Genomic DNA, 27,623 nt, shown 5'->3' with positions numbered 1-27,623 from the left:
GTCTTTTTTTGCCTTTTGCAGACACCACCATAGTCCCCTCAGGTTGAGGGAGGTGGTAAGTTCTCTTCCTGTGCTGCATCAGCACCTGCTATTCTGGGGGGTAATTTTCATGCTAGCTTGTCACAGTCATAGACAGGTTTGTTCCCTTCTTGCGCCAAGTTTGCTGAGAGGTGAATTGAGGCCTCCTGAAGTGGAAAGCTTTGAAATAGGATGTGAGAACTAATAAAGCACTGTGCACTTGAACCGTTTGATCTATAATGTGATGAGTGGCTGCCTTGTACTGTTCTCCCCATGGAGACCCTGCACAACAAGAAGCCAATCAAATCACTAACTGCTGAGCAGGTTAAGGCAGTTCATGGTTTCCTCCTCCCTGTTACAGGCTCTGCTGAATGTTGGTTGTATTCTGATGCTGGAAGTACAGAAAGGTTGAATAAGGAAAAAAAATTAACTTCTCTAAATCTTAGAATCACTGAGGTAATGCTTGTATAGATGTGTAAAAGGAAGCTATTTCTGTGTAGTAGCTTATGTATTTGGAAAAAAATTACTACAGCTTATGCATTTACACATGTAATGCATACAAGTGTATTTATGTAGGGTAAAAACTATCGTAAATGGAACTTTTCTGATTTCTATTCCTGAAGTAACAGAAGGAGAATATGATTTATCTGGTCTCCCCCTGAGGACTACAGAAGCAGTTTGCTAACCTATTTTGTGAAATATCTTTTATTTTTAATTGAGTAATTATATTACAGGGTTTGGCCAAAATTGGCATAGATGAAATTGCCGCAGATGGCGCTGTGAAAGTCCTGTACCCTGCAAGACTTCTAAAGAGCAATGTTAAATAGCAAGCTTCTTAACAGAAATCCTCTTCATTGAATGATCTTTCAATGTTAAATTAAATGTTCTCTATGCTTTTAGGGAGCTAAAATCTATTTTAATAAAATTCAGCAATTAGGTAATTCAAGCAATGAACTAATAAAGACAGAATCTGTCAGGATGCCAAATAGCATCCAGCCAGAGATGCAGATTTCAAGATAATAGTTCTCTTTATACTGTCTTATCCTTACTACACGTATTACTGAGTCTGCTTGGCATGTTGTATTAATTCTACGTATGTCAGAGAAGAGGTAAAGAAAGAAAACACTTGCAGGTGCATTTCTCATGCTGTACTTTTAATTTATTTGATTTTTTTTGTTGTTTTTGCCTTGGGACACTCAAATCTGTGCTGAGTTTCTGCTTGTCTAATGATTAACTCTACAAGTTCAAAACCTTCAGTTTTGCTAAAAAGTGCACTCTCAGATGAATATTTTCCATCTTATTAGGTGCAGATTTACAGTGTGGTAGAACTGGTACAATGATCAGACTGCACTGAAAGGTCAGTCCTCCTCTCCCAAGTGCACGTTCCTATAGCCTGAGAGAGGGGGCAGACCTACAGTCAGCCTGATGGTCAGGGAGTGCAGTCCTCAGTTTGCAACAGAAGGGACAGAGCAGTAAACTTTTAATGTAAGCTTTGACTCAACTCAGTGCAGTAGGATTAACTTGAGTGTCTTAAAACGGTTTTGCAGCGAAGACATCCTGTAGCACTATTCTTATGTTTTGGGTTTTTTTGTAGTGAAAAGTTTTTGTGATAGCTGTGCCAGGAGCTTGATGTTCTGTAGGTACGTGATGTAGGAAAGATGCCAACTGTTGTTTTGGAGATACACTACTGCTGATTGAACTTTCTCTAAGAGAAGGGTGTGCTATAGGCTCTGTCCTCAAAGGTACTCTGAACTAGATGTAGATGACACGTGATACATAATGCACCGCTCTGAATCTAATGTGTGGTCCGGATATGTTTTGCAGTTTCTTTTGTGTTTACAATTTTCCCTTGCTCTGGGATGGAAGAAAGAGGAGCATTTTCTAGCATTCTGGATAGATGCTGTCTTCCAGATACAATGCCGACATCAGAGGTGTTTGCCCTCGGATGCGAGTTGCTGTGGACTGTTAGAATAATGAGTCACACTGATTCCCCAGCAGAGCAGTTGGTAGTGTTTTATAATTTTCTTCTTACAAAATGAGCAGTGGTTAGTTCAGACCAGCAACAAAACTGCTTAAACTGACCCAGCTGATTTTGCCTGGTAGAGGCTGGGAGCACTTTCGTGAACCGTGCAGCTCAGAAGTCCGTGGCCATGATGGTTTCTGGGAAGATGACAGTGACAAAGCTGCCAGGGGCAGGACCTGTTGCTTTGGCACAGCTGGATCTGGGAGACGCATTCATGAAAACCTGCTTTCAGCATGCTGACCCTTTGTCACTAAACTTCATAGACTGTTGCTTGTTTGAATGAATTGTTAAGAAATGTTCAAATCATTAAGCCTGGAGTTTTCCGAGGAATCTAATGATATTAGGTGCCCAGCATTAGCAAAAACCTCTGTGTGAACCCTCCTTTCCTCTTAGAAAATCCAAAATCTACAATCTGAGCGATACCTGGAGTAGTTAGAAGACTAGGACATTCTGTACTATTCTCTTATGAGTTTGTTCTGAAAGTTGCATTATGTCCTTGTAGGAAAAGGATCTGCTAGGAGGAGCTGTAGTAAAATTGAAGTTTGTTGGAAGTAAATCTATGAGATGTATTTCTAATACATCTTGAACTTTGCTTAGAGTACTGGTAAGTCATTCAGCTACTCGCTTGCTTTTCTAATTCTGGTTGAGATGAGGCGTAGCAAACTTTATAGCAAAAGTTTATCACATAATAGTTCATATTCTGAAAAACTAAATTTACCTTAATTAAAACATTAGGGCAAAAGTATTTTTTAATTAGCTTTACTGACTTGAGTTACAGTTGGAGGTGATATGACTTCCAAGTTGTTTGCGTGCTGTATCATGATCTCACATTATAGGCCTTTGGTGTTCAGCTTAACTCTGTACATGACTGTCTCTGGAGGTGGCAACTGTTCAGAGTACAGGTTGTTTTATAGAGGTGAACATGCTGTTTTACTTACAGTGTTGCAGAGGTTCGCCTTGTATGACAAAAGTCATGATTTTTAGGAAGGTTCTACAGCGCTTCCGATGGAATCACAGCCGCTCTGGCATCTCAGACTCCAGCGTGCAGAAGTGATGAGACTTGCAGACTGCCAGTTATGAGCAGAAGCCCTCATCATGCAGAGTGTACAGTTAGTGTATACCATGAATACATCAAAGCTGTGTGTTTAAACTCCCTGCTGTGAGCATCTGTTAATGCATAGTTGTCTGTGTGATCCAGGGTAAAGAGTAGCCTTAGAGCCACATTTATAAATGCATTTTAGGAGGAGACACTAGAATGACTTCTGATGGGGTTTTCTAATCTATCTGGCCAGTTTATACCACCTAGGGAAAAGAAAACTGCTGTGCAGGTTTCATTCAATTTCTGTGCCTGAGAAGAAGTAGTCAAATACTTGCTGAGATGAGACTAAGAGCTGTGCCACTATCAGCTTTCATGATGTGAGCAAAGGGGTTTTATCAGTTCTTGTAAGAATGCCATAGAAAACCACTATGGTTTTGGCACAGTTCTTGGCTGACAAGAAAAGAGGGAAGTGACTTAATGTCTTCTGTGCCCTGAAGGCTTAGGCTAGTTTCAATAAGTGGTTGTATGGTAATTCAATACTGGTGCACCAGAGTGAATGGATGGGAAAGAGGAGGATTATGAAGGCTTGTGGCTTACAGAGTAGTGTATATCTTGGCTCTCCACCTACTCAGGGCATGGTAGGACTGCTGCATAATCCCACTGAGAATCACTTGTGGAACAAGATCTCATCTAGCATGGAGAGGAAAGGATAGTGTTTCTACAAGATGACGACTGTGCATCTCCCTGAGGTGTTTTTTGCATGGTATGGTAAAAAACCCAGCATGCCAGAGGGGCTATGGAAGCCTGTGCCAGACTTCTATGAATTATGGATGAGATGTCTGCTGCTAGCACAGACACGAACAGCAAACTGTAGAGCTCCTGGGTGCCTGCAGTCTCGGCATTACAGCAACAGACTGTTTTTAGAATCCACTAGCAACTCAACAGCCTGCTCTGATCTCTTCATGTCTTTAGAAGTTACAGGTCATTTCCGTGGTTAGGAGAGAGGAGGCCAGTAATAAGTGGTGTAACTGGGAAGTTCTAAATTTTGTCCAAGTCTTCATTAATTTGTTCTCAGTGAGAATAATGTAATATACTTGAATTTATTTTATTTGTCATCTTTCACCTGAACCTGGCTGCATTTTTCTAATCTGGGTATGCGCTAGTCTGGCCTTAGTGTTTTGTTAGTGTTTTTTTTTTATTTTATTATTTTTGCTAGGGAGGGTGTTGTCTTTTGCTTCAGCTGTGTAATTTTTAATTTGTTCCGGTATTAAAATAAGCCAGTTCATTGTCCCAGACAACCCTGAATACTCTATGTGCCCTTTGTACATAGCAAGCAACGTGAGAGATTAAATTGAGTATAAAATATCTTGAGATAGCTGCTTGGACATGCAGCCCGGTCTTGGCAGCCCAGTTCTGTTGGGATTCTATCAGATGCTGTAAACAGCTGCCTCTGTTAAGGAGCTCTTTGGTTTTTACCCTCAGCTATATGCCAAACAAAATTTGCAGAACAAAACTTACAGAACAAAGGATTGAAATAATGACAAAGAATCTGTGATACTGCCCTTTCTGTACAGGTCAGCCAGAGCCATGAGGGACAGATCCTTTTTTGTAACTGTGGCATCACTGGAATGGTTTATTGATTCTGTGCCTTCCATCTCCAAGTACAAAGCTGTTGCGTAGGAACAGTCCCACCCCTCAGCCAGGCAGGGTGCAGGCAGGGCTCTGCCTTCACTATTGCCAAGATACGATGAATTGACCAAATGAGGTCTGCCAGTTGAGGGTGAGGCTTGCAAACTGGCTCTTGGCTGTCTCTGCAAGAGCACCTTTCTTCTCAGACCGCGTAGAAATGCTACCCTCAAAGTCAGTTTGGAGTGGTTTCTTGCAATTTGGCTTAATTTTCTGGGGATTTAAGCCTTTAATCTTAACCAGCATAAAGAAGATTTTTGGAATAACAGTATTAATAGAAGATGGAGAAAGCTCTCCTCACCCTTCCTCCAGTCACTGGGATTTGGTCTCATCTTTGTCTTTCAGGTTTTTCACAGCCTGAACTGAGGCACCCACAGATCTCTGCAGTTCCCACGCTGCACACACAGGAAGTTATGTATCTTCAACGTGTAACAGGATCTTTCTCAAAACCACACTGTTCATTAAAACAGGGATAACTGAACTGTAATTCACAATTCAGATCCCTGTCCACATGCTTGCTTTGTGCTGTATGCAAAAATCACGTTGCAACGTCAAGACCTGTAGTGTCAGGAATACAGGAGTTTGTATGGAACTGCTTTGCAGGGCAACATAATTTGATTTACTGAGCTATAGTTTGTCATCTTGCCCTGTTTTAGCCTTCCCTCTTCTGCTGTAATTGTAAATTACCCAGATTTAAAAAAACAAAAATCCCTTTGAATAAATGATAACCAGCAGAGGGCTGAGTCTGCCTTTAATGCAAGCAGGAAATCTCATCTTTGGTATGTGGCAGCAACTAAGCAAAAGGTAAGAGGGAAGTGTTATTTGTGTTAGGGTATATGACCTTTTTTTGAGATCCAAACGCCTTTTTGGGTTTTTGTCCTGTGTTCCTGCCTGGGGCAAGAAAGGGCCTTTTTGTATTACTGTAACAAGAGTACATGCAAGTTTTTTTATAGCTCTACAGATAAATGTGCTGGAATGCATAGCCCAAAGTGAAGATGAATTCAGGCCCTGAAAGTGTTAGCAGCTCCAGTTTCTTTCAGTTGAGTGTACCAAGGATTGGGGGGGGTCACAAAAGGGAAGGATAATTTACAGCTTAGCAAATGGGAAAGAGAAGAACTCTTTACTAGCTGACTTGTTGGAACTGAATCCTGCAGCAAACAACCAAAGTCAGCATTATGTCATGAGCAATTAAGTGAGGTGACACTTCTATTCTTGCAGAAGTAGGGGTGCTGTTCACGAAGAATTTGTGCTAGCTTAGCAGACGGGACAGTTGTGGTGAAGAAATTACTCTTCTCTTTTATTGAAGGCTTGCCCTGTAAGCAAGGATAGGTAATGCTGAAGTAAGCATGAAGTGCCAGTGGGGAGTTCTGCAGCAGGGATGGCGATTTCTCTGGCACAGGGGAGACTAGGTGCTTGGAGGTGGGCCTCCGGTCTGAGGATGAAATTTGCACCACTACAGCTGGCATCCAGCAGACAGTTTTGTAATCTGGCTTCCTATGTGCTCTTTGTGGAACAATAGGAATTGATTCCATGCTTGTCTTTGCTCTGAGCAACAACTAATAATTGTCACCCAAGTTACTGGTCCTGTGGCAAGCAGGGTATGGCTCGAACTGTTGTGCACATAAGTTTTCAGAAAATTAAATGCTGAAATGAGTGACTTCTGGTTTGTTTTTTTTTTTGGTAAGGAAACCTGCAATCATCAACTGTCTAACAGCCTTGTGGAAGGTGTCTGTGAGCCTGGGGAACATAGATGTCCTTGTTTGAGATAGCAGATCAGCATGAGGGCAGGTTTAGTGTTTGCTGTACACAGATCATAAGTGTGCTTTTGAGTAAATAGGAGCTTTTGTCAGCTCTCAGTATCCCAAATGCCTGTTACAAACCCTTGCATTTGGGATCTGTTATTTATTCATGAGAAAAGGGAACTGACATCTAGATAAATCAGGCTGCTGAAATTAAGAGACAGTAGGACATGGAATTTCCATTGTTCGGTATTGGTTTTTTTATTGTAAAGTGAGACTAGAGCTAGTTCTCTGATTTTTTTTTTTTTTTTTTTTTTTTTTTGGACAGGTTTATAGAGGCAGCAGTTCTTTGTATGTCGAAGTGACAGGCTGGCTTGTTAGTTGCATGAACATCAGTCAATAAATTATTTTTTTTCCTGCCTTCTCTGTAATCAAATCCACTTTTTCAAGGTGATGTTGACTGCAACAAGATAAGCTGAGTGTCCTGATTGTTAAGCAGATGGTTCTTTCTGCATGGATTCCTTCAGTGCTGTGCCAGCCAGGGATGGGGCTAGAGTGGTCAAACAACATTGGGGAGGGCCGGAACATGAAGGAGCTTTCTGTTGTAGCTTTCACTGCATGCATTCATCCGCAGGTTGATAGAGACATTACAGTATGCTGAGAAAAAGTAGACAGACTTGGGTATTGTTTCGGTTTTGGGGGGTGGGGGGGAGAGGTGGTAATAGTAATGAGTACAAGGGGCCACAAATGGCAGCTTCCCTGTTCTCTCAAGCAAGACACTGTGTAATCAGGCAAGTTTGGTTTTGCTACAGCAGGACAGGAATAAAACTAAGTAGGAGATGTTAGGCAGTTTCACAAAGCTGGACATGCCAACCTCCTTTATCAGTCTAGACTCAATATTGTATTACTCCTCCCATGCACCATTCTCTTATCTAACCCTTGTTTCATTCCTATGAGCCCACAGAATGTCAGCCAGCTCCTGGAGCGGGCCCAGCTCATTTCATTAACTGTCACTGACCAGCAATTGCCAGGCTACTGCTGAAGAGCTGTCAGCCTTCTCAGCACCTCTGAGATGATAATCCTGAGGTAGCTTTCTGAATGACCTCTTAATAAGGTAGCTAACATTAAGTATGTACACAGGTATAGTAGTATGCTGATATATAGGGTAAAACTGACCTCAGTTTCAGCCAAGTGTTAATGATGCTTTTTTTTTAACTGACTATGGCTAGTTCTTTATGGATCGTACTTGCTAAATATTTGATGCAACTCTGCATTTTAAGTGATGCATGGTTTAGTTGGTTTTGGTACAGTGGTCTCTCAATAGCTCTTATGTGCATAACTGACTTGTTTGCTGCACAACAGCAGACTCAGTTGGCGGCACACTGTTTTGTTGAGTGCAAAAGTCTCACACCAAGTCTTATTCCAGTTGTCATACATGCTAATCTGTGGGGTTCTATACATCTCATTTTATTAAGAGCAATCTCAACTTTAGTCAGCTCACAACAGTTTTTAATCCTTCCTCAAGGTTGATCTCTGAATTTGATTAATGACCTCTGCGCTTAGACTTGAAATGCTGAATTAAAGATCAGAAAAAAAATACTTCTAAGAAAAGGTAAGAGCATATGATAAAATGATTTCTCTTTTTTCCCTTCTAGAGTAAAACTGTGTTCTGTAACTCCAGGCAACTGGACATACTTGTATATTCCAGTAAATCTTACCATGAGTTGCAGCCTCAAGCAAACAACAAGAGTCACACAATTCTTACGGTATGCTCAACTCCTGCCCTCAATGGCTCTGGACAAGGGAATTGCTCAGATTTGCTTCAGACCTCAGAGGACAAACTGGGACCACAGGAATGTAATTGTTTAGGAGATACAGTGAAATGAGAGGGGCAGGAGAGGAAAAAACTTTGAGAACCTTACTTGTTCTTTATATATGTAATTTATCATTTAAAAAAATAGACACACAGTTTTTCTAATTAGCTAAATACTAGGAAATGCCCAATTTTCATTCTGAAGTAAAAGTTGCCTTCCTGGCTAGTGTCATCACAGCCTTGGGCTTCTCTGGGCTCTCCTGTTACTGCTTCCCTTGGCTAACACCCAGTGGTATTTGTGAGCAGCAGCCCTTGCACAATTAGAGTCCTGTATACTCTGTTCATGGCCAACTTTGTGAAGGAATGCATTCTGCTTGTTACAGCCTAAATATGGTTTATGTTGCCATTTCAAAGTCACAACTTTGCTAATAATCATCTCTCATAAAACTGCAGCCTTAGGAAGCCTGTCTCCCCTTTCTGCTGAGCCTTTTACCTGACTAAAGTAGAGTGGACTTCTGTGGTTTGGCTTCCCAGGCTTTAAAAAACTTTAAAGCCAGTTTCCTTGCTGTAAACAAAAAACCCCTCAAACCACTCATAAGGCTGTAATTCCTGTTTACAGAGATAAGCCTTTATTGTATGCTATTGGAAGCAAATGGGACATGGTTACGGTTTTATATACAGAGAAGTCTGTAGCATTGGGTTACAATCAGTGGCAAATGAACCAAGATTACAGTGCAGATCTAAGTGTTGTGTACAGTTAATAACAGTGGCTGGCATACAAACCACAACACAGAAGCCAAATGAAGCCGAGTGTACAGGGTACAGCATCACGTGAGGAAGCAACTTAATGTACAAAGAGCATTCCATTTACTTTACATTTGCAGGCTTTTTTGGCTAGTGAGTAGATACAGCTCAATTTAAAATTCAGTGTGCAGTTATTTTTCTTCCCACTCAACTGCTACCAAATTAAGACAATTTGAATGTTCAGATTACATTTTTAATACTAGAAATCGCTAAGGTTGTTGCTGAATTACTTTATTTGAAGTTGCTTTATTTACAGTATAGTCAGGAATAGTTTAATCATCATTGTTCTTTACAGATTACAAATTGGGAGAAATCTTAAATATTTTGAAAATAGTCTGTAATTAGACCACAAGGATCTCTTGTACTTCATTTGGAAGTTTAATTCTGGGTAACTTCTTTTGAGAGAGATATTTATTGGGAAGAAAGATGGAATTTTCCACCATATTACTCATTTGTGGAATTTGTTAATAGTATTTAAGGTTTAGATAGTTCAAAGGTCAGACTTCTTTTTATTCAATGCCATATCCAATCTTAGTGTAAAAATAAACACTCTGTCCTCTGCGGATAAATAAATCCATCTGTTGGCTGCAGGTCAGACCTCTATTGGTGAAAGAGATTTAGAAAAATAGACCTTTTCTTTAATGTTTACTATGCTGACCCACAAAGGAAAAGTGAAATTCATTCAAGTCTAGAAACAGAAATACAGTACAAGTGATTTATAGAATTGCATTCCTTCCCTCTACAAACTTGCTGAGCATGAAACACTGCCCCAAAGCACTGCCTCTGTCTTCTCTTTGTCTTGTAGAAGCAATTGTCATCAGAAAAGCCACATTATACTGAACTGCCAGATTTCCTGTCTGCCTTCTAGTGTGCAGACTCTTAGCAAGGTTCTGCCTCCTGAGGATTCTTTGCTTAAGAATTCTTTAGATGGATGGGTGGTGGTAATTTGGGTTATACAAGGAGGATGTTTTAGCCTAAATTAGCAGCAGTTGTTTTAACTGATTCAACTGATGGTGATTTTTGGTGGGTGGAAACTCAACCATTTAAAAAAAAAAAAAAGCTCATGAGTTGGACTTGGAAAACACCAGCCTTTTCTTAAAATCTCTAGTTTCGAGACTGCTTCCCATAGATGTCCTTCTCATTAAGGGGCTGGTACATTTGGCAGTACAGGTTTCATGCTCAACTTTGTCACTAAGAACTGCACAGGACTTCAAAAAGCATACAGCCCACTGGGACTTGCTCTGCTGTAGTATTTTGGTGCTTTTGACAGTCTCCCCACAGCAGCGTTGCTTTCTTAGAAGTGCAAGTGTCCCAGAATGGCTCTGGGAGAGCTGGAGGACAGGTGACATTCTGGAGTGGAAGCAGTAGTTAAGCACCACTTGTTGGCCCCTGCAGAGGCTTGAGAGAACAGAATTGCTTCGTAGAGAGCTTGTCGACCTAAAAAGCTTAGTCAGTTTGATCAATAAATATTGACTTAGGGTTAGGATCAGAAATAAGACACTGCACTTTGGAACTGGAAGACAGAGTCAACTTCCTCTCTTTTCTGTCCAAAAGGAGACTGGCTTTAAAACAATTGTCCTTAAGGACCTTTGTGATATCTGATGTGTAACTCACTAAGCGCATATGAATGTACCTGTCCCTTTTTCAGGGAAGAATAAATGCATGACTGGACAAAGCTTCAAGGCTTTTTTCTGTGCTTTTTTTTTTTTTTTTTTTTTTTTTTTTAAACATCTGTTCTATGTCATGTTGTCCCTGAAGGCGTATTTACCCACTCTTAAATTATGCAGCATTGCCCAGAGAATGGCTCTGTAGTTGAATACGCTCTCTGCAGTACAGCCTCCATTTTCTTCCAGAATATGTGTATTTCCATGCAATAGATGTTATTAGAAAACTACACTTGTTTTTATCCTGTTATTTTGAGCAGGGAAGCAGTTATACTATTTCAAACGCACAAGAAATAATCTGTACAGCAAATGAGAATTTTCATAATTAAATTCATATAATCACTAAGTTTTCAAAAGCTGTACTGCTCTGAGTGTTGTTCTTCAGCCCACCATTATTCTGCTTTGAGCAGTATCACTTTCCGTCTGCTTATAAACAGTTCTTTGTGGAAATAACGAAAGAACTATACTCTCTCTCCTACACCGACTACATTTTAATTTGTTAGTTTACAGGATGCCCTTACAGACAAGTTCTGTTGGGAGTGCAGCAATACACACATTTCCGTATGCATAGATCATTAAATTGTAACAGTGCCAGTAGTAAAGCAAAACCTGCCGAGATGTTTTGTTCCTCTTAATTAAATTTGATTTATATGTGCCTGTTCACTTAAGATGCAGTTAGTGTCCACTGCTGAGATGACACAGTACCCTGAGTAACTTTGTATTGATTACGCTTACACAAGCTTGTGCTTTTCTAAGAACACAGAAATGAGCACAAAGAAAATAAGTACATCAGGCTGTTTCTATGGAACACTGTTAATCAAATTATTCATAGCAGCTTCAAAGTATGAAGTTGAAACTTACCTTCTGCTCTACTCCCTTCGAAACAGATGAGTACTATAATTAACTCCCTTCTAGCTTAAAAAAAATAGAAGTGGATAGAATGTCAACATAGGCTTTTCTGGTAAGATGAACCTACTTTGTCATAACTAGTTACACCAATATTGGTGACTTGAAATATGTACATTACAACATGCAGTTGTGGAAGCAGTATCTGCTTTCCCTTGTTGCCATGCTGTTCTGTGTAAAAGCAAGTTGTCTAGAATACTGTGGGAATTGTAGAAATAAGTTACTAGTATTCCTTTTGGGGAAATTACTATTATTTCTTTCCCTCCCAAAATTCAGTTGTATGCTATATACACTGCCTGGAGCGGTCTCCCTGTTCTGGATAGGGCTGCATCAGGAAATAGAATTTGTTCATTGGATTTCTCCTGTTCCTCTTCCTCCTCTGGAAAACCTTCCATTCTGGACTTGTTTACTGAACAGAAGAAAAAATTAATCTCCTGTAGTAACATGACTAGCAGCTTTTAGACTGCTATATGGATAGCTTAAACCTCTTATCTAATGTCTTATAAACTACTGAAAAAACTACCATCTCCCTGTCCTCTCAGTATACTAAGGCTGCTGGTTTACCACAGTAGGCATAAATCTCCTGGTTTTACTACAGACTGTATTATGGACTTGGAAAAGGAAGTGCAACTTTCCCTTCAACTTCCTATCTATAATGCTCAACGTTTTAAGACTGGAGAAAGGCATTCCAGCTTCATTTTTTTTTTCTTTTCTCTGTCTCTCTTGCCTCAGTCCATTCTACCAGGACCAGATGCATTCAGCAAGCATATGTTCAAGTAGAAGCTGCATTACACCTCACAAACTGCAAAGCAGTGTAAGGCACCTGGAGCTGCTAGATCCAGGTAAGAGGCAGGAATGAGGCTTTTTGGAATTAAAAATTAATTGCAACTCTTACTCATTCCAACTCCCCTGTACCAATGAATGAAGGATAGCCAATTACCTTCAATTAATGCCTTTTAGAATTAGTGTAACTTCTTCTAGTAGAGATCACAGTCCAGAGGTTTTCACAAACACGCACTTCTGGCTAGCTATAAAACATTTTGATGTTGTTTACTTACACCGTATAGAAGAGACTGTACCTGTAATTATGTTATTGCCACAAACCTTTGAAGTTGGAATTGTCTCAATCTGTGGTTCAATTTTTTATATGCTCCTTAAATTCTTGCAACTCTTGTTTATCAATGGATTATTAATTAAACATGGCAGAGAACTCTCCTGCTGAGAAGGCTTCAGTCTTTTCAACAGTTTCTGTAGACTAGGCTTGATGGGTTCCTTCAAAGTACACCGAACTATTAAACTACCTGTGGTACAGTATATATGACCTTAGATTGTACAGATTTAAGGCACCAAATACAAGATAAAACAACATCCAAAATAAGAAATTTGCTTTAGAACTGTGCATCTCCACATACTACTATTGGACATTCAACTCCTCTTAAACATCAAGGTAAACATGTGGTCTGACTGTTTCATGCAGCCACAGCAACTGCAAAAAACCAAACCACTTTACTGAACTTAAATCTTATGCTATGCTGAACTTTTCTCTTACAAAAGTCACACAGCTCTTTTTAGTAAGGCATTGCATTGCCTACACGGTATCAGACAGGCCTAGCAGAAAAAGCACCCTTTCTCCTAGAAGGCCGCAGACTACAGGAACAGGCATATGTGTCCTACTCATGCTTTTGTATTATCTTAAACATCAATTATAAAAAAACAACTCAGTCCCATTTCTATAAGCAGAATGAGAAAAAGGATGATATTTCAGGAGCACTAGAAAATGTGGACATAAATAGGTATGGATTTAGATGAGACAAAGCTAAGGAGACATAACTTCTGGGCTTAAGTAATAAAACAGCTTTGTGATGACAATTCACTTAATGTCAAATGCTTAATTACTAGCTTAAGTGGCTAATGTTCAAAGAAAGCACAGGTGAAAACTGCTGCCACAATCCATAGGCATAGGACTTCAGTGCTGAGTTTCTCCAGTGAATTGCTCTAAAACGTCTAAAACAGAATTTCTACTTTACAGTAAGGATCAGATTCACAGCAAACTAGATGTGTTAAAACAGAAGAATGAAACCAATGAGCTGTTAGACAAGCTGTCTCATATACTATATATAGATAGCAGATGCAACTATAATATCCCTTTGCTTTAAACAAGTCAATGAAGTATCTCATTTTTCAATAGATTTATTCAGCAGGAAGCCCAAGAGGGTCTAGGTCCTGAACATTCAAGCTGAGTTACTGTTTTTAAGACAGTACAACCGCTCTTAACAGAACTCCTCAGTGAGTCCAGCAGAGAACTCATTTTCAGTCTTTTGATACCAGAGAGGAGATGTCCTAGTCTGCTTCACAACTGAGAACAACAATCTCAACTTCATATTTACATAGCTCATCATGTATCCTAAAGAATTCACTGCAGCAGAATTCTTGTGCTGTTTCCCAGAGCTACCGGAAATAGTAGCTGTTTGTGTAAGCTGCTTCTGCGACCTGGAACTCATCTGATGCTGGGACATATTTTTCCCTTGATTAAGTAACAAGCAACTGTCTACAGAGAATTTAGCTAAAGGCAAGAAGCTCTAATACCAAATGATCGTATCTTAGCCTACCAAGCAAAAGCAGCAGAGGGAAACTTGCAATTTTGTCCAAGTAAAGACTGAAATACTATATTGTCTGCTTGCTCTTCATTTATACAGTTCTGGAGAGATGTTCAGGAATCCGACCTCTAGACTGCAATGATGTACAGGCTCTCCAAAGTACAGATGCAGAATTACAAATGAAGCAAGGGACACTTTCTTTCAGGGGATCAGTGACTGAAAAGACAGCGACTGTCGGGCTTATTCTCCAAGGATATTGCTGGGACTGGATCAGGGATGGTATGTTAAAGCTGCTCACATTTATTGCTATCTTGGAGTTTTAGAAGAAGTGCCAAGAGACTGATGTTCCATTGTTGAACAGCCAACAAACAGGAGATTATTTTTTTTCCTAGACCACTTGAAAAATCTTCATGCCATTCTGCCTAGATTTTCTACTTCCTTAATAATGCAAGGAACTTGTGGTCAGGGAAATTTTTCTCAACAGTTTAATGAGAGCAAAAAGCCTCAACTAATTTTATATTTGTGCCCTTTTCCCCAATTAATTTCTTTCAGTGGCTAGAGGGCATAGTCTTTTATTGAGTAAGACACACTTTAAGTCTTTCTTTCCTACCAGAAGGCAAGTGTTCTCAAAGAATCCTAGTCTCTGGAGATCAGAGATACCAGAGTAGTTTTCACAGATCTTTGTAAACGAGTAGAAATAGTCCCTTGGCACAGGAATAAGTTGAAATATTTGTAGGAAAACTTGTTTCTCTGAAGTTCTTCATAGGCTGATTAAAGTTTTTAAGAATCTAGAAACTTTTGTGTAAAAATGTCATAATTTGAGAGACTCAGTTATTTACTGGGATTGCTAGAGGGTGATCAGAAAAGACAGGGAAAGAGGACAAAGGTATTTAACTGCACTGAAAGTCATGGCAGCAGGGTTTACAGCACATTAAGTGGGAGCCATGACAATTGCAGAATCATCTAATTGGCTCACATTGGCTACATGACAGCAAATTAGACAGATTAGGAACCACCTACCCAGGCACTAAATTGCCTTTGTGAGAGTTGGATTCTGCACTGCGTCCAACTGAAATTGCTTGGGCAACGGAGGCCGCATGTTACACATTCCCTTCATGAGTATAGGCTGGCCTCCCTCCATCCAAGTGGCATGATGCCCAGGAATAAGGTCACCATGTTCCAACTCTTGAATGTGTGCTTAAGGAAGACAGCAAGTGCTGGCAGAGAGAGGACATGATGGCAGAAAGCATCATGTACCATGCTTTCAGCTAGCCGAGCCCTCCAAACCAATCTGGTTCCCTTAAAACCTTCTCTAGATGGAACATGCCTAGAGAAACCTCATACGGCTGGCAAGGTAGAATTGAAGTCCTACTTTATTAAACACCTTATTTCTTCAAAATTCACAGTTGCATATTTGGGAAAAGGACAAGCATTCCAGCTGCCACTCACCTGTCAGGAGAAAAAATGCTGAGGTATGGTTAGTGGTACACAGTACTTAAGGGTTTCCATCTGGAAAGACTGCTGTTTAAAACTTGAGTTCTTTGACCACTGCAGCTGGTGAAATGGAGGTGCCAACTCCTTGCACAGCTATGCACTTTTGGAGAGGATCTACCAGCTGATTTGTATCATACATATGATAATACCAGGTGTCTCCTGAAAAATCTTCTGTCTAGCTTTCACCTGTTTCAAAATAAAGGAAAACACTGCTTCTAGAATGTATGACCTCACAGCAAGGTCATATCAATGCTGCCCTTACACCAATGCTACAACTGTGTAAGAAGTCAACTGGGATTAAATTCTCTGAAGGCGAGATGGGCCAGAGAGAACTGCTGTGCTGACACAAGTCAGGCAGTGCAGCAGGCTGGTTATACAAACATTTCTCCCTCATGTGGTCCCATGAAACCCAAACTGGTAGAAAGTGAAAGCAAGTTCCTGCCTGATTATAGGTTTGTATGCAGGAACAGCTAAAGGCAAATAAATGCTGTTGTAACAATGGAACAGTCTGTATTTTTATCTCCCTGTTCTGTAAATAGCCTCACTTTCCTTGGTGTTAATGAGCAGACCACTGAAGCTCACAGTTGTTCTTCCAAAGTCAATGGTAATACCATTCACCTCTAATACAGATAATATATTAAACAGAGCAATTCTTTACTGTAAAGCTCTGCCTTCTTTTAATCCTTTAAGTGCCAGACACCATCTCCCAAAATACACACTATCATCTGGTTAGCTAAAACTAGAGTTAAGGTAGGAAGTGTACAGGCACAGACTTTCCTTGGTGTCCTATTTATATATGTACCAATTGAAAGGAACTTTTTCAGAATTCTTTTCCATGAACCAGAAATTCAAACTATAAAATAACAGTTCTGCTTCACTGAGAAGGTACTACAAAACAGGCAGCAGTATGAGCAGCTGCACAAAGCATACAGAACCAGGTGTACATATTTGGCTGTCAGGTATATCCAGAAATACAAAGCTCAGTACCCATAAAAAAGACCTCTAATCTCACAGAAAAGGCACTTTAGACCTTGCTCCTGTGAGGAGGCTTTTAAAAGGAAACCTGCAAGTATTGTGCAAAAGAAAGGAGTTTCTAGTTCTGCCTTAGCAAAACTGTGCTTGTTGCAACATTGATCAAGCAGATGTTACCCAAATTACTCATCAAATTAAAACCTACTATTAGAATTCAACTGCTCTCTCAAATGCCCATATATCGGGCACTTAAGGAGCCTACGTCAGTGACACTTCAATACACGGGAATGTTTTGCTCAAGTTCCACTGCGAATGAGACAGGTTCCCAGGCAGAATTGCACCTTAGGATTTTATCACCGATTCCAAGTGGCTGCAGAAACCAGGATTTAGGAGTCTTAAGTACAATGAGTATATCACGTGTCAGGAAATGGTGTCTGTCCTACTGAGAAGGGGGGCAGCAAAGGCAAGGGGACAAATTTTGGACATAAGTACCTGCATTACGAACAAAAATGTATTTGAGAAATTTAGTATCTTTTCAGTGAAAAAGAAAAGATCCAACAAAGTGAGAATTTAAAAAAAGCAGAAGAGTGGAATGCTTCAGATTGTAAGAGTTAAAAGAGTAATGACAGAAAAATATGGAAATTCACAGTCAAAGCAATTCTGATGGAAACCAATACAAATGGATTAAGCTGCCAAGTACAGGCCACAAAGAAACAGATCAAATAAGAGTCAGCAAGACATTTTATTCATCAGTCCTTGAACTGGACAGTACTTGTCAGAATGACATCAGTTAAGCCTAGGAAAGGAATACTCAAGAGAAGTTCATTATAATGCACCTTAACATTGCCTTGACACATATAAAATACTGTCTTCCAAAGGAAACAGAGCAGCCTGCTGCTCCACTATGAGGATTGCTTAGCCTGACAGGCTGAAAGAATGAATTGAATTTTAAGTGAGCTTCAGCCCAAGCCCCAGGTTTGCACCTTGAAGATAACAGCAGATGAAAACCTGCCCCACCAAATGGGAAGGACATTCTGATGGCTCATCAATTGCACCTGCAAATGTAATCAAATGGTTATGTGCTTTCATGGGCAACTTGGTACAGTTCCTCAAGTTCATTTCCCCAGGGGCAGATGTATAGGCCACTTGCAAGATAGGTTTCTGCCAACAGTAGCAAAGCTAACAATATTTAACAGCTATTTTTCTGTATCAGCCTATGAATTCTATCCAGACATATCCTGAGTTACGGATAACCTACACATGCAGTTATTTACTGAATTTGATGTTTTCAATATTGAAATGAAATATAGGTTATTTTTGCTGTTATATTTTGATGCAAAACAACAAGCTTTGGGCTTGATATATTACTACATATTCCATACCAAGTGTTTTCCTGTTTTACATGAGTATAAACTTTGATCAGTCAGAGATCATGATCTCTGAATTGAGACCCTAAAATGCTAATACAACATCAACTCCCCCCCCTTTTTTTTTTACCATTTTTATATAAAAAGAGTTGTTTCCAGCAACTTCAAGTACTGTAAGTACTGCAATCGTGCAGTACTGTACTATGCAACTTTGCATAATGCAAGGTTATATAAAGGCAAATTAAAAAAAACCCCTAGTATTTTAAAACTACACATATCATGTGCACCATATAGGTCATAATCCAAAACCATTTTAATCCAAGTAAAATATTTGTTAAAACATTTACTGTGGAACTGAAAATAATTATTTATGGATGGCTGTATCCTAATTTCTAGCTTTAGAAAACCACAACTAAGCAAATTATTCATGCAGAGTTAAATCACTGCCTGCCTGCCTTCCTCTCCTCCCACTGCACCCACAAGAGGAAAGCAAACCTGGCTGCTTCAGGAATTAATTTGGCCTAATGAAATCTGATATCTGCACATTTTAACTGTAGTATCATCAAAGTCTTTCATTCTTCATTTGGAGTTTAGCTTTAATAGTTTAGGGAAATAATTTCTCTCTGTATTAGTTAGATAATATCACACATTCCACATCTCATTTTTATTCCACATACCTATAACCATGGTATGGCTTTCAGAGCAGGCCATGGCCGTGGCTTTGGTACCTGCCCAAATGTTTTCCACAGGTATGCAAGGCATGCACTGCCTGACACACAGCAGTATCAACACAGCTTTTTATGCTACACAAGAGAAAAATATTTGGAGGAGAACAGTCTGTTGATAAAACCAAACAATTTCTTAAAAGTGTTAAGTAATATTTTCTTTTTTAACTGAAACTGGAGTATTGGAAGTGGCCTTGGAAAATACAAAGTTGGAATTCAGACCTAGGTATTACCGGTTTAAACATTTAGTTAAACAAGACATAATAAAAACGTGCCATATACAAGATTGTCACAGGTATATGAGATTTTTAGAAAAAAAGCAATAAAAATATTCTTTAAGCTGAAAATAAAATCTCTTACCTTTTATATCACGATCTCAGCTTACAGTCACTACATTTCTGCTTATTTTATACAAGTGCATATGGCTATGAAGGTCCGGAGAGAATGAGAATAAAGTGGTATTAACCTGCTGAAAACTGCTTAAAAGTCTTAAGCTGCAACATATAGATGTTCCAATACCATTTAAAAAAACATTCACCTTTCAGTTATTGCTGATTCACAATCTCAAAATACCAACATACAAATACTTAAGAGGAAAAAAACTCAGTAAATTTAGAGCAGCAAGGTTTTTTTGAACTGGATGGTTACCAAATACTATGTTTTCCTATCATTTGGTGATGATTATAAGAGACACAAAAGCAATCCATTTGAAAGTCAAGTTCAGGCCTACCCTTTTTGTGCCTCATATTAATGATGTGGGGAAGAGAGAGAGAGAGAAAGAGAATATATGATTTAGTTAGATTTTGGTAAAAATATATATTCTATTTTTTTTCTTCTGCCCTTTTGCTACATTTCATGTCTGCTGACATGTACAATGGTACAAAGCACTACTGCTTCAGGAGCGACCACTGCAAGTCTTTGTAGCAATTTTTATAGGAAACATGCAAATACAGTCATAATATTAAAATTCTGAAGTATTTAAATAGTGAAAGTAAACGCAGGATTCACTGCTTAAAGCAGGCACTCTGCTAGGTTTCATTTCTTGTTTCGGTGTTTGGTTTTTTTCCCCCCGACACACCAGTTTTCCCTTCTAGTGTAAAGAAATAATCAGAAGTATATACACATCTATTGCTATGTACCCAAAGAAAGGACTGTGGCTTGGAGTAAGTATTGCTTTTCATTAAATGGAACAAAGTTCAAAAGTGAGAAAAACACTTTAAAAAAAGAAAGGAAAAAAGCTCAGATTCCATGTCTGAAGTTCAGAAACCTCAAAACGAGCCACGTTTGTTCTTGCTTTTAAAGACATGTACAAAATGCCATTTCGAGCCACACAACCTGATGGTTCTAGAAGTCAGAGAAGAAATCTTGAGGGCCCAAGTGAATAATAAAAGGTGCGATGCTGAGAGGCTGGCAATAGGGACTGTCAATGAAAAAACCACCTACAGTGGGAAAAGAGCAGAGAAGCAAAAACTTCATGTTAATTTCAGAGAGACTGACTGAAGCTGAAGCTCCATTTAAATTTCTCTGCTCTTTCAGCTGCAAGTGGAATTTTCATTGTAAAACGGGCACTTTGAAGTCTTTGAAGGTATTGAAACATCTAACACTTCCAAGGTTACCACTTTCTAAACAAAGAACTGACAGCTCATTCATATTTTCAGTAAAGCAGAGAAATGTAAAATATGCAGCAAGGGGGCAAGTTTACAATGTGGTTAGTAACTCCCAACAAATGACAAAAAATAAAAAATGACTTCTATAAATCATCTGAAATGACTGCCATCATGTTGGAAAAGAGCATAGCGCCCTCCTTGTTTTTGAAATAAGAACACGTTATTTTGCATACAAATGTTCATCAGATAGAATTGGTTCAGAGGGTATTTTGTTTGAAATTTTACAAAGCTGGGGATTAAAAAAAAAACCAAAAAAACAACTACAAACAGTTGCCAATCAGGGGAACTCCAAAAGAGAGAGAAGGGGGGAAAAAAGTGTGCAGAGGAAAGATTCCTTTAATGAATATTTGCTTAACAAAAATGGGCTCTTATCAGCCATGCTTTTTCTGCTCCGTGATGGCTTCCTTTCATCCATAGGCCAGCAAAATATATCAGTGATTTACGAGCACCACTCAATTTGACTCCATCCCCGAGACCCTGCTCTTTATTTCAACACTAGCACATGGATGACACAGCAGGCTCGCACTACTTGTCAATACATCTACATTTTTTATTAAAGTACCACCAGCACCAAACGAAAGCGAGAGCTACGGCAGAAGAAAAACCATTTAAGATATAAACACATTCCTAAGCACAAATACTTCGCTTAAGAATAACAGCTGCAGTTAATTCCAAGAAAAGCAGCTTGTTATGTAAGCCACCCCTTATTAAGCTTTTCTAAAATTTCTTTCCCTGTAACAGGGGGCGTAGTGGAGGAGGAACTTTACATTGCTTTAAGCACCATTCTTACATCCTCTTCATATATAAAGCTCCTCCTGCCTCAGCAGCAGAGTCTGCTGGAGAACAGAGTGTATAAAGGCAGTCTTTAAAACAGCATGAACTACAGCAAACCTACTGAAAAGCAACGGGTGAGGTCTGAGTAGAGAACTGCAACCAACAATGCTGCTTATTTTGTGGGGTGATACCTTAATAAAGCCTACTTGAATCCCTCGTTAGAGCCCACAGCAGTTTTTATGCAGAAGTCTACAATACATGGAGACAGCCTGGAATTTGAGAGAGGTGCACACACTCCTTAGCAGAAAGAGGATTTGTTTGGTTTGAGCACCAACTCTTAGAAAAGTACTGGCCTATGGCTGAAGTGTGTCACTTTCCACAGCAGCACTCAACAAGAACTGGGACAATTAAATAGCAAGTTTTCATGGGGACCTTGTTGCTGCTTTAGATTCTTACAAATGTAAGGGGGAAAAGGAGAACCCTTTGTTTCAGTATAAGATTGACAACGAAAATGCTTTCTGTAGAAATGGTGGATGGAAAATCAAGGGTGGGCAGACAATCTTAAAAGTGAAGAAGGCCACAAGAACAAGTGCAATTTGGGTTTTTTTTTCCTGTTTGGTTTTTTTTTTTTCTTTTTTGTAAAAACAAAAGAAAGGAAAACAGGGAGCTTTCGAGCTCTAAAGAACCTGATTGTAACATTATTGTTGTCCTTTCTCTGGGCAATACAGACTTAACTGCGTATCCCTGTAATTACAGAACAAGAGTCCTTCTGTGGGAACTTCCTTTGTTTAGTACTTATTTCACAGAATGTAACTTAATACAGAGAGACAGTCTAAGATTAATTCCCTTTGTTTCATTTGTTTTTCAGTATTTTGTGTACAAGTGAAAAGCCTTCTTGGATAATGAAGACTGTGTCTAAAATCACAGTTACAGTATGCTGATCTTAAAGATTATAAGGAAACTCAGGAACTGATGCTTAACTATAAAAAATAAGATAAAACGATATTTTAACCCATATTTTACTAAATTTATTACACACCATAATATTTACAAAGTTAAATGTTAACTGTAAAGTTTCTATTGTGTGGGTTTGTTGGGGGGTTTTTTATTATTTTTTATTTTTTAAAGAACTACGCCCTGCATTTAATAACCCTACAACAAGTACAGGTCATTAACTGAATCTGTGTGACTGCATCAGGAAACAGGCAGTACTCTTGTGTTACAACAAAACAGTTTATTTGTGATCAGTGTTTTATATTCTATACATCCTTCACAAATTTAATTTTACATAATTGGATACTTCATTTAAAACGTAAGATTTAAGCTTCTAGTTCTTCCCTATAACAGAAGGCTGGTATAAGTTATTTGAAAATGAGGTAACATTTCACAGAACATTTTTTTCAAGTTTTAGAGAACTAAATTTGCATTTTGTTAAAATCAAAAAGTAGGAAAAAGATGTTTCTTTACAAATGACTTTGCTCAAGTATGTGTTCAAAGAAAACAGGATAAAAAGGCTTTTTTCTTCTAACATTCTGTACTGTACTGTGTTGTTCAATCAATAGGAATTAGCTTCTGCCATTTGCTAAAAGAATGAGTAGTGGGGAACAGGATAAGTTGGGAATTTCATAACTGGTAACAGAACCATTCTCTTGGGTAAACCTACAGAGAGAAGAAAGGGAGAGGACTCCAAATAAGTTCAGTGATCCAAGAAAGTCAGATAAGAGCTTACAGTAGCGTTCTCATTAACCTTTTCCAGATCAGTCAATCAATGTGATTTTAGGGTGCAGAGTCCCATCAACAGTAGAACTTCAACACTTTGCACTATTTCAAACAGATGGCTAGCTTAAAGTTTGCTTTTATTTTTGTCCTGGTGTTTGGTTAAATTAAAGTAATATTCTCAAAAGCAGAGTGTGTATTTGGACTTGAAGCTCTACTTCATAATCTTTATGATAATTAATCTCTACTATCTCATTCTATGTTCTGAGTTAATTTCACAGGCCAGTTATAATTGCAGATATTCTAGACAGGCACTGCTGTGCATAAAAGAGAACTCACAGGGAAACTGTTCAGCAGTTTTGATAAGCATCCAGGTAGGTCAGCCAAAAATCAAGCACCTACAGTAAATTCTGCATCTGCTTCGTTATTCTGCATTTCCTCTCCTGTATTGAAGTGGCAAATCTGGAAAGATTAATATCTGCCTGATTTCATTATTATTAGAGTTCTTGTGGCCTCACAAACTTCTGCACAATTAAATGTTTGGTTTTTTAATCTTGCCTATTTAAATTCTAGTATTTAACCTATGTATCCATTTAGAAATCACAAAGCAGCAACAGCAGGTATTCCAGAGCACCAGATGATCAAAGTGAAGTTTCCCAACATGCAACAGCTTACAAAGGCAAAGAGACATGTTTACCTTACAGCCAAAAAGCATTATCCCAGTACTTCGCATCACAATCATAAGACATTAAAAACAGAAACTCTTTATGTGAAAAATGGGGGCATTCAATTCTACAATGCTTTGAAGTCAGTGATATGTCACATATACACAGGTAAGTGATTAAAATCCAGGTCCCAAAACAGGCATCATGAGAGGAAACACAAAACAGAAGGAATGAATGAAAAAAAAAAGCAAGAAAAGCTGCAAGAAAAGTTGATAATAATTGTATTCTCTTCTTCAGCAGGGAAAGGATTCCTCTTATGTCACTGTGTGTCCCTGCTTGTAGAAATACAGCCATGCAGATACCACTCATCTTAGTTATAGTCCATGACTAGTGCTTGGAAAGAACCACTGGGATGTTTTAAAAATCCTTACCACGAAGTAAGCCCTAAACTACACTTCCTTTCATTTTTCCTTGAGAAAACATGCAGCTGCCCCTTGTGTAATACCACACAAAAGACAACACACAAAGTACACTCAATAGGACACCACTGTTGAGAGGAACAAGTATTATAAATGCTACAAAAGCTAGAAAATTAATAGCAAATTGCAGGCTTAGTTTCCTACATGAAAAACTGCAGGCCTTGAAATGTACTCAACTTGCCATTTGAGTAGCAGGCTTCACCCAGTCCTGTGATAGGAGAGGGCAGTGGGACTGGTGCTAGTGGGCTCGCTTTTTGTGTGCCAGGACATATCACTGACTCCAAATTGCTTTGCTCCCATTGCCACATAAACCTCATTCAAAGTAACCAAAAGGGCCAGTTAGAGGTATGCATTGTTAGTCTAGCATAAAAAAAGCCAGTGGGTAGGGAGAAGCTGAGTTAAGAAAAAATCTTCCATTATAGCTCTCTGGTTATTAGTTTATTTTACAGTCTTTATGAAACCAGTGCTTTGCCAGCCTTATATCACTATGTTTCTTAGTATTGTGGCAAATTACCACGTCCTAGCTTCCTTGCAATCTGATTTCTAACAGTACAAGCTACACAAAAACCGTTCTGCTTGTCCCAAGCAGCAGTGGTTTGGCCTGCAGGGGTAGGGGGAGTGGGTGTATGTGCACAGACTGTACTGGAGATTTCATAGAGTTGGCAGCACTAAGGGAGCTTTGTCCACAAGCCACTTACGCTTGGGGACAAACATTTTGCCAATGCTACTGTAATGCCATTTAGATAAATATTGGTCAGAGATGCTGAAATAGGCCCTTCGGTAGTCTTTGAATGGAGCACAGATTGGCTGTAAAAAGTAAGAAAACTACTTCAATTCAGTTTCAGTATGAAAGGGAACAGGCAATTAGAACAAGCAGTCCTTCCACAAATCAGGCAAAGCATAGGCAAAAAAGCTACTCCAACCAAAAAAGAACCACAAGGTTATGGCATAAAAGTGGTGTTGTTGTCATGGTTTAAGAGCTTTAATCTCTTTGAATTTCTCCTTGGACTGCCACATTTGGACTGCCACAACAGTTTCTGTATCATTTCTAATTTGTTAATTATTGAGCTATACATACCGTAAGCTGGTGCAGCTGTGCTATACCCATACGGTGCTCCATAGCCTGCAATATAAACAGACAGGGGATAGGTTTCACTTCCTACAGTATCTGAAGACAGACAGTGTTTGCCCGCCAACACACAAGGAGGCACTGTCTTGGTATGTGAAGCAGGACCACAGAAAAAACAAACTCACACTGATACATATAAGTGTTGCTGAAAACACTAAAATCCTTCTACATGGTGGCTTGAAGAACAAGCTAGCCAATGATTTTCTTAAGCCTCAGCATCAAAGAGTTAAATTCCATATTTCATTTCCTTAGCATTTTCTTTCAGCTGAAGCCCTCAAGTCTGTACTGTCAGAGCACGAAGTTGGCATGATCCAGACATCCTGTATTTGCTTATGGTCTTCCTAAAATACAGTCTAATGCAGAGAACAGTCATCTTCCTCAGCTTCCATTCTAAAGAGGGGAATGTTAGATGCCTGCGGCAGATACCACATCACCATCAGCAAAACTCCTGTGAATTCTGCTTTCTCTGCCATTTCTAACAGACAAAAGAAAGTTTCACCAAGGACATCTGAACACCTAGAGGCAAACAGAGAACAGTATCTTCTTGTCCAAAGAGCTAAGCATGACACTGGAGTGAGACAAAAAGCAACAGTGGTAACACCAATCTTGGTTACTACATCTCAGCAGCTCATGAAGGCTTTACGGGGGTTTTTTTCTGGTGTGATCACTTCTGTCCATCACAAAAAGCAAGAGATTTCCAAAAAGAATAGGGGATGAAGAGAAATAATCTGTGAAGGCCAAGGCCAATAAAAGCTTAACAACTACAGCGACTGGGAAATTAAACCTATTTCTGGAGTAATTCCATGCTGGCAAGAAGCATGCCCCTGGCAGGTTAAAGTGTCTCATAAATGACTCCTCAGGCAGCAAGACAGTTCCAAAAACAATGTTAACAGCCATTAAAAATGAATTACTGGTTTTTAATATTTATAATTACATCAACATACAGGAACAATGAAGACTACATGCTGTCGACTGTGTGCCAGGAAGCAACTTTACCAAACAACGGGGCTATGCTATTAGCATGTGTGAACTGCTGAAGGCTATAATTAGAGCGCATGCTGTAATCTGAAAACCTGAGGAATAAAAGTTTTATTTTTTGGAAGCTATTGGATTTGCTTTGACCTAGGAATCTCCAGCATCTCATTCTTACAAATTTGTGATTCTTACTCCAAGTAAAAACAATGTCTAGTTCCCTTCACGTGTCACCTGCAAGCCTCAAACATGTCCTACAGAATCACAAAGAACAATGCAGTTTGAAAAGAGGAGCGAGAAAGTTAACATTTTGTTTACAATTTTCTTGCATTTACATTTTAACATCTTTCGCTCTATGTGCCTGTCATAGTAAAAACAAAACAATGTACAAAAAAGCCTGCACTCTTTTGTACCAGCCAGTAGTAGCCGAGCACTTCAATGCCTCAAGCTGGAACAGTTTTGCCTCTGATGGTTCCACATCTGCCCCAAGGAATCGGCAATGAGATATCCTGACTAGTAACTCACCTGCTCTGTATGGTAAGCACCGAGGATAAACGCGAACCAGAAGGCCCCTGGATTTCAAAAGATGTTTCTGCTAATCAGAACAATGCAGCAGGGATGATGAATTAACATCAGCCAGAGTTTGAAGGGAAATTCTTTTATTTTGGGGTTTTTTTTGGTCACCATAGAAGCTACTATTAGATGCTGTGCTCACATGTGCAATTCATGTGGAAAGCTTCTGGGAGCACAGTGACTCCTGAGTCTGCCAACTTAAATCTCCACAAGGGTTTCTTGGGAAAGCCACTCCTGATGCTAAAGGGCACATGATCCAGCAGGTTCTTAGCTAGGAAGAGAGTTTTGGGAATTGTGCCATGACAGTGAACTATGAAGACGACATATAATGAAATAATAAAGCCAGGAAAGCCATTATACCCACAACTGTGCTCTGTGCACGCCGAGCTTCAAGTTGTACACTCATAAAGGACAGGTACTGCCAGTTTTTCAGCTCTTTGATTTATTTAAAGCCCCATGAATTCTCTGTTCTGCTTCATCTCAGATGATTAAAGCTGAAGAAATCACCTGCATAGATGACCGACACGCATAGAAAAGAACACCCCAGCAGACAAAAATGAAGCTATTAGCGTCATGTCTTACCTGGTGTTATGTATCCAGTAGCAGCAGCTGCCCCAACAAATGCGCCTCGTGTTAAAGCACCTCGTCCTCTGCCTCGAACAGCCTGGACTGCTGCAGAAACAGCTGTATTGACAACCCCTTTAGTCTGCCCAGAGTAATAAAAAACAGCAATTCAGAAAGTGAAAGCATTGCTGGAAATACAAGGCCATCTACATTAACTCACCACCTTTTAAAAAGCTC

At 39.3% G+C, this 27,623-nt stretch overlaps 1 protein-coding gene across 10 annotated transcripts in view; it reads right to left on the bottom strand.

Annotated features, from left to right (window-relative positions):
• Positions 1 to 8,024: 8,024 nt before the first annotated feature.
• The window catches only part of STRBP (spermatid perinuclear RNA binding protein), a 71,588-nt gene continuing 51,989 nt past the window's right edge, over positions 8,025 to 27,623 (bottom strand). For 3 of the 10 annotated variants that reach the window (XM_054848917.1, XM_054848924.1, XM_054848916.1), the window contains exons 16-18: positions 27,405 to 27,528; positions 25,227 to 25,271; positions 19,288 to 20,286 (exon numbers count right to left, since the gene is read on the bottom strand). In XM_054848917.1, the coding sequence (XP_054704892.1) occupies positions 20,192 to 20,286; positions 25,227 to 25,271; positions 27,405 to 27,528 (264 nt within the window). In that variant the 3' untranslated portion in view covers positions 19,288 to 20,191. The other 7 variants (XM_054848919.1, XM_054848918.1, XM_054848920.1 and 4 more) reach the window with 4 other exon arrangements.

Source organism: Grus americana, chromosome 20, assembly GCF_028858705.1.
Source record: "Grus americana isolate bGruAme1 chromosome 20, bGruAme1.mat, whole genome shotgun sequence".
In the NCBI taxonomy this organism is placed as follows: domain Eukaryota; kingdom Metazoa; phylum Chordata; class Aves; order Gruiformes; family Gruidae; genus Grus; species Grus americana.
This window is presented reverse-complemented; position numbering and strand designations above follow the sequence as displayed.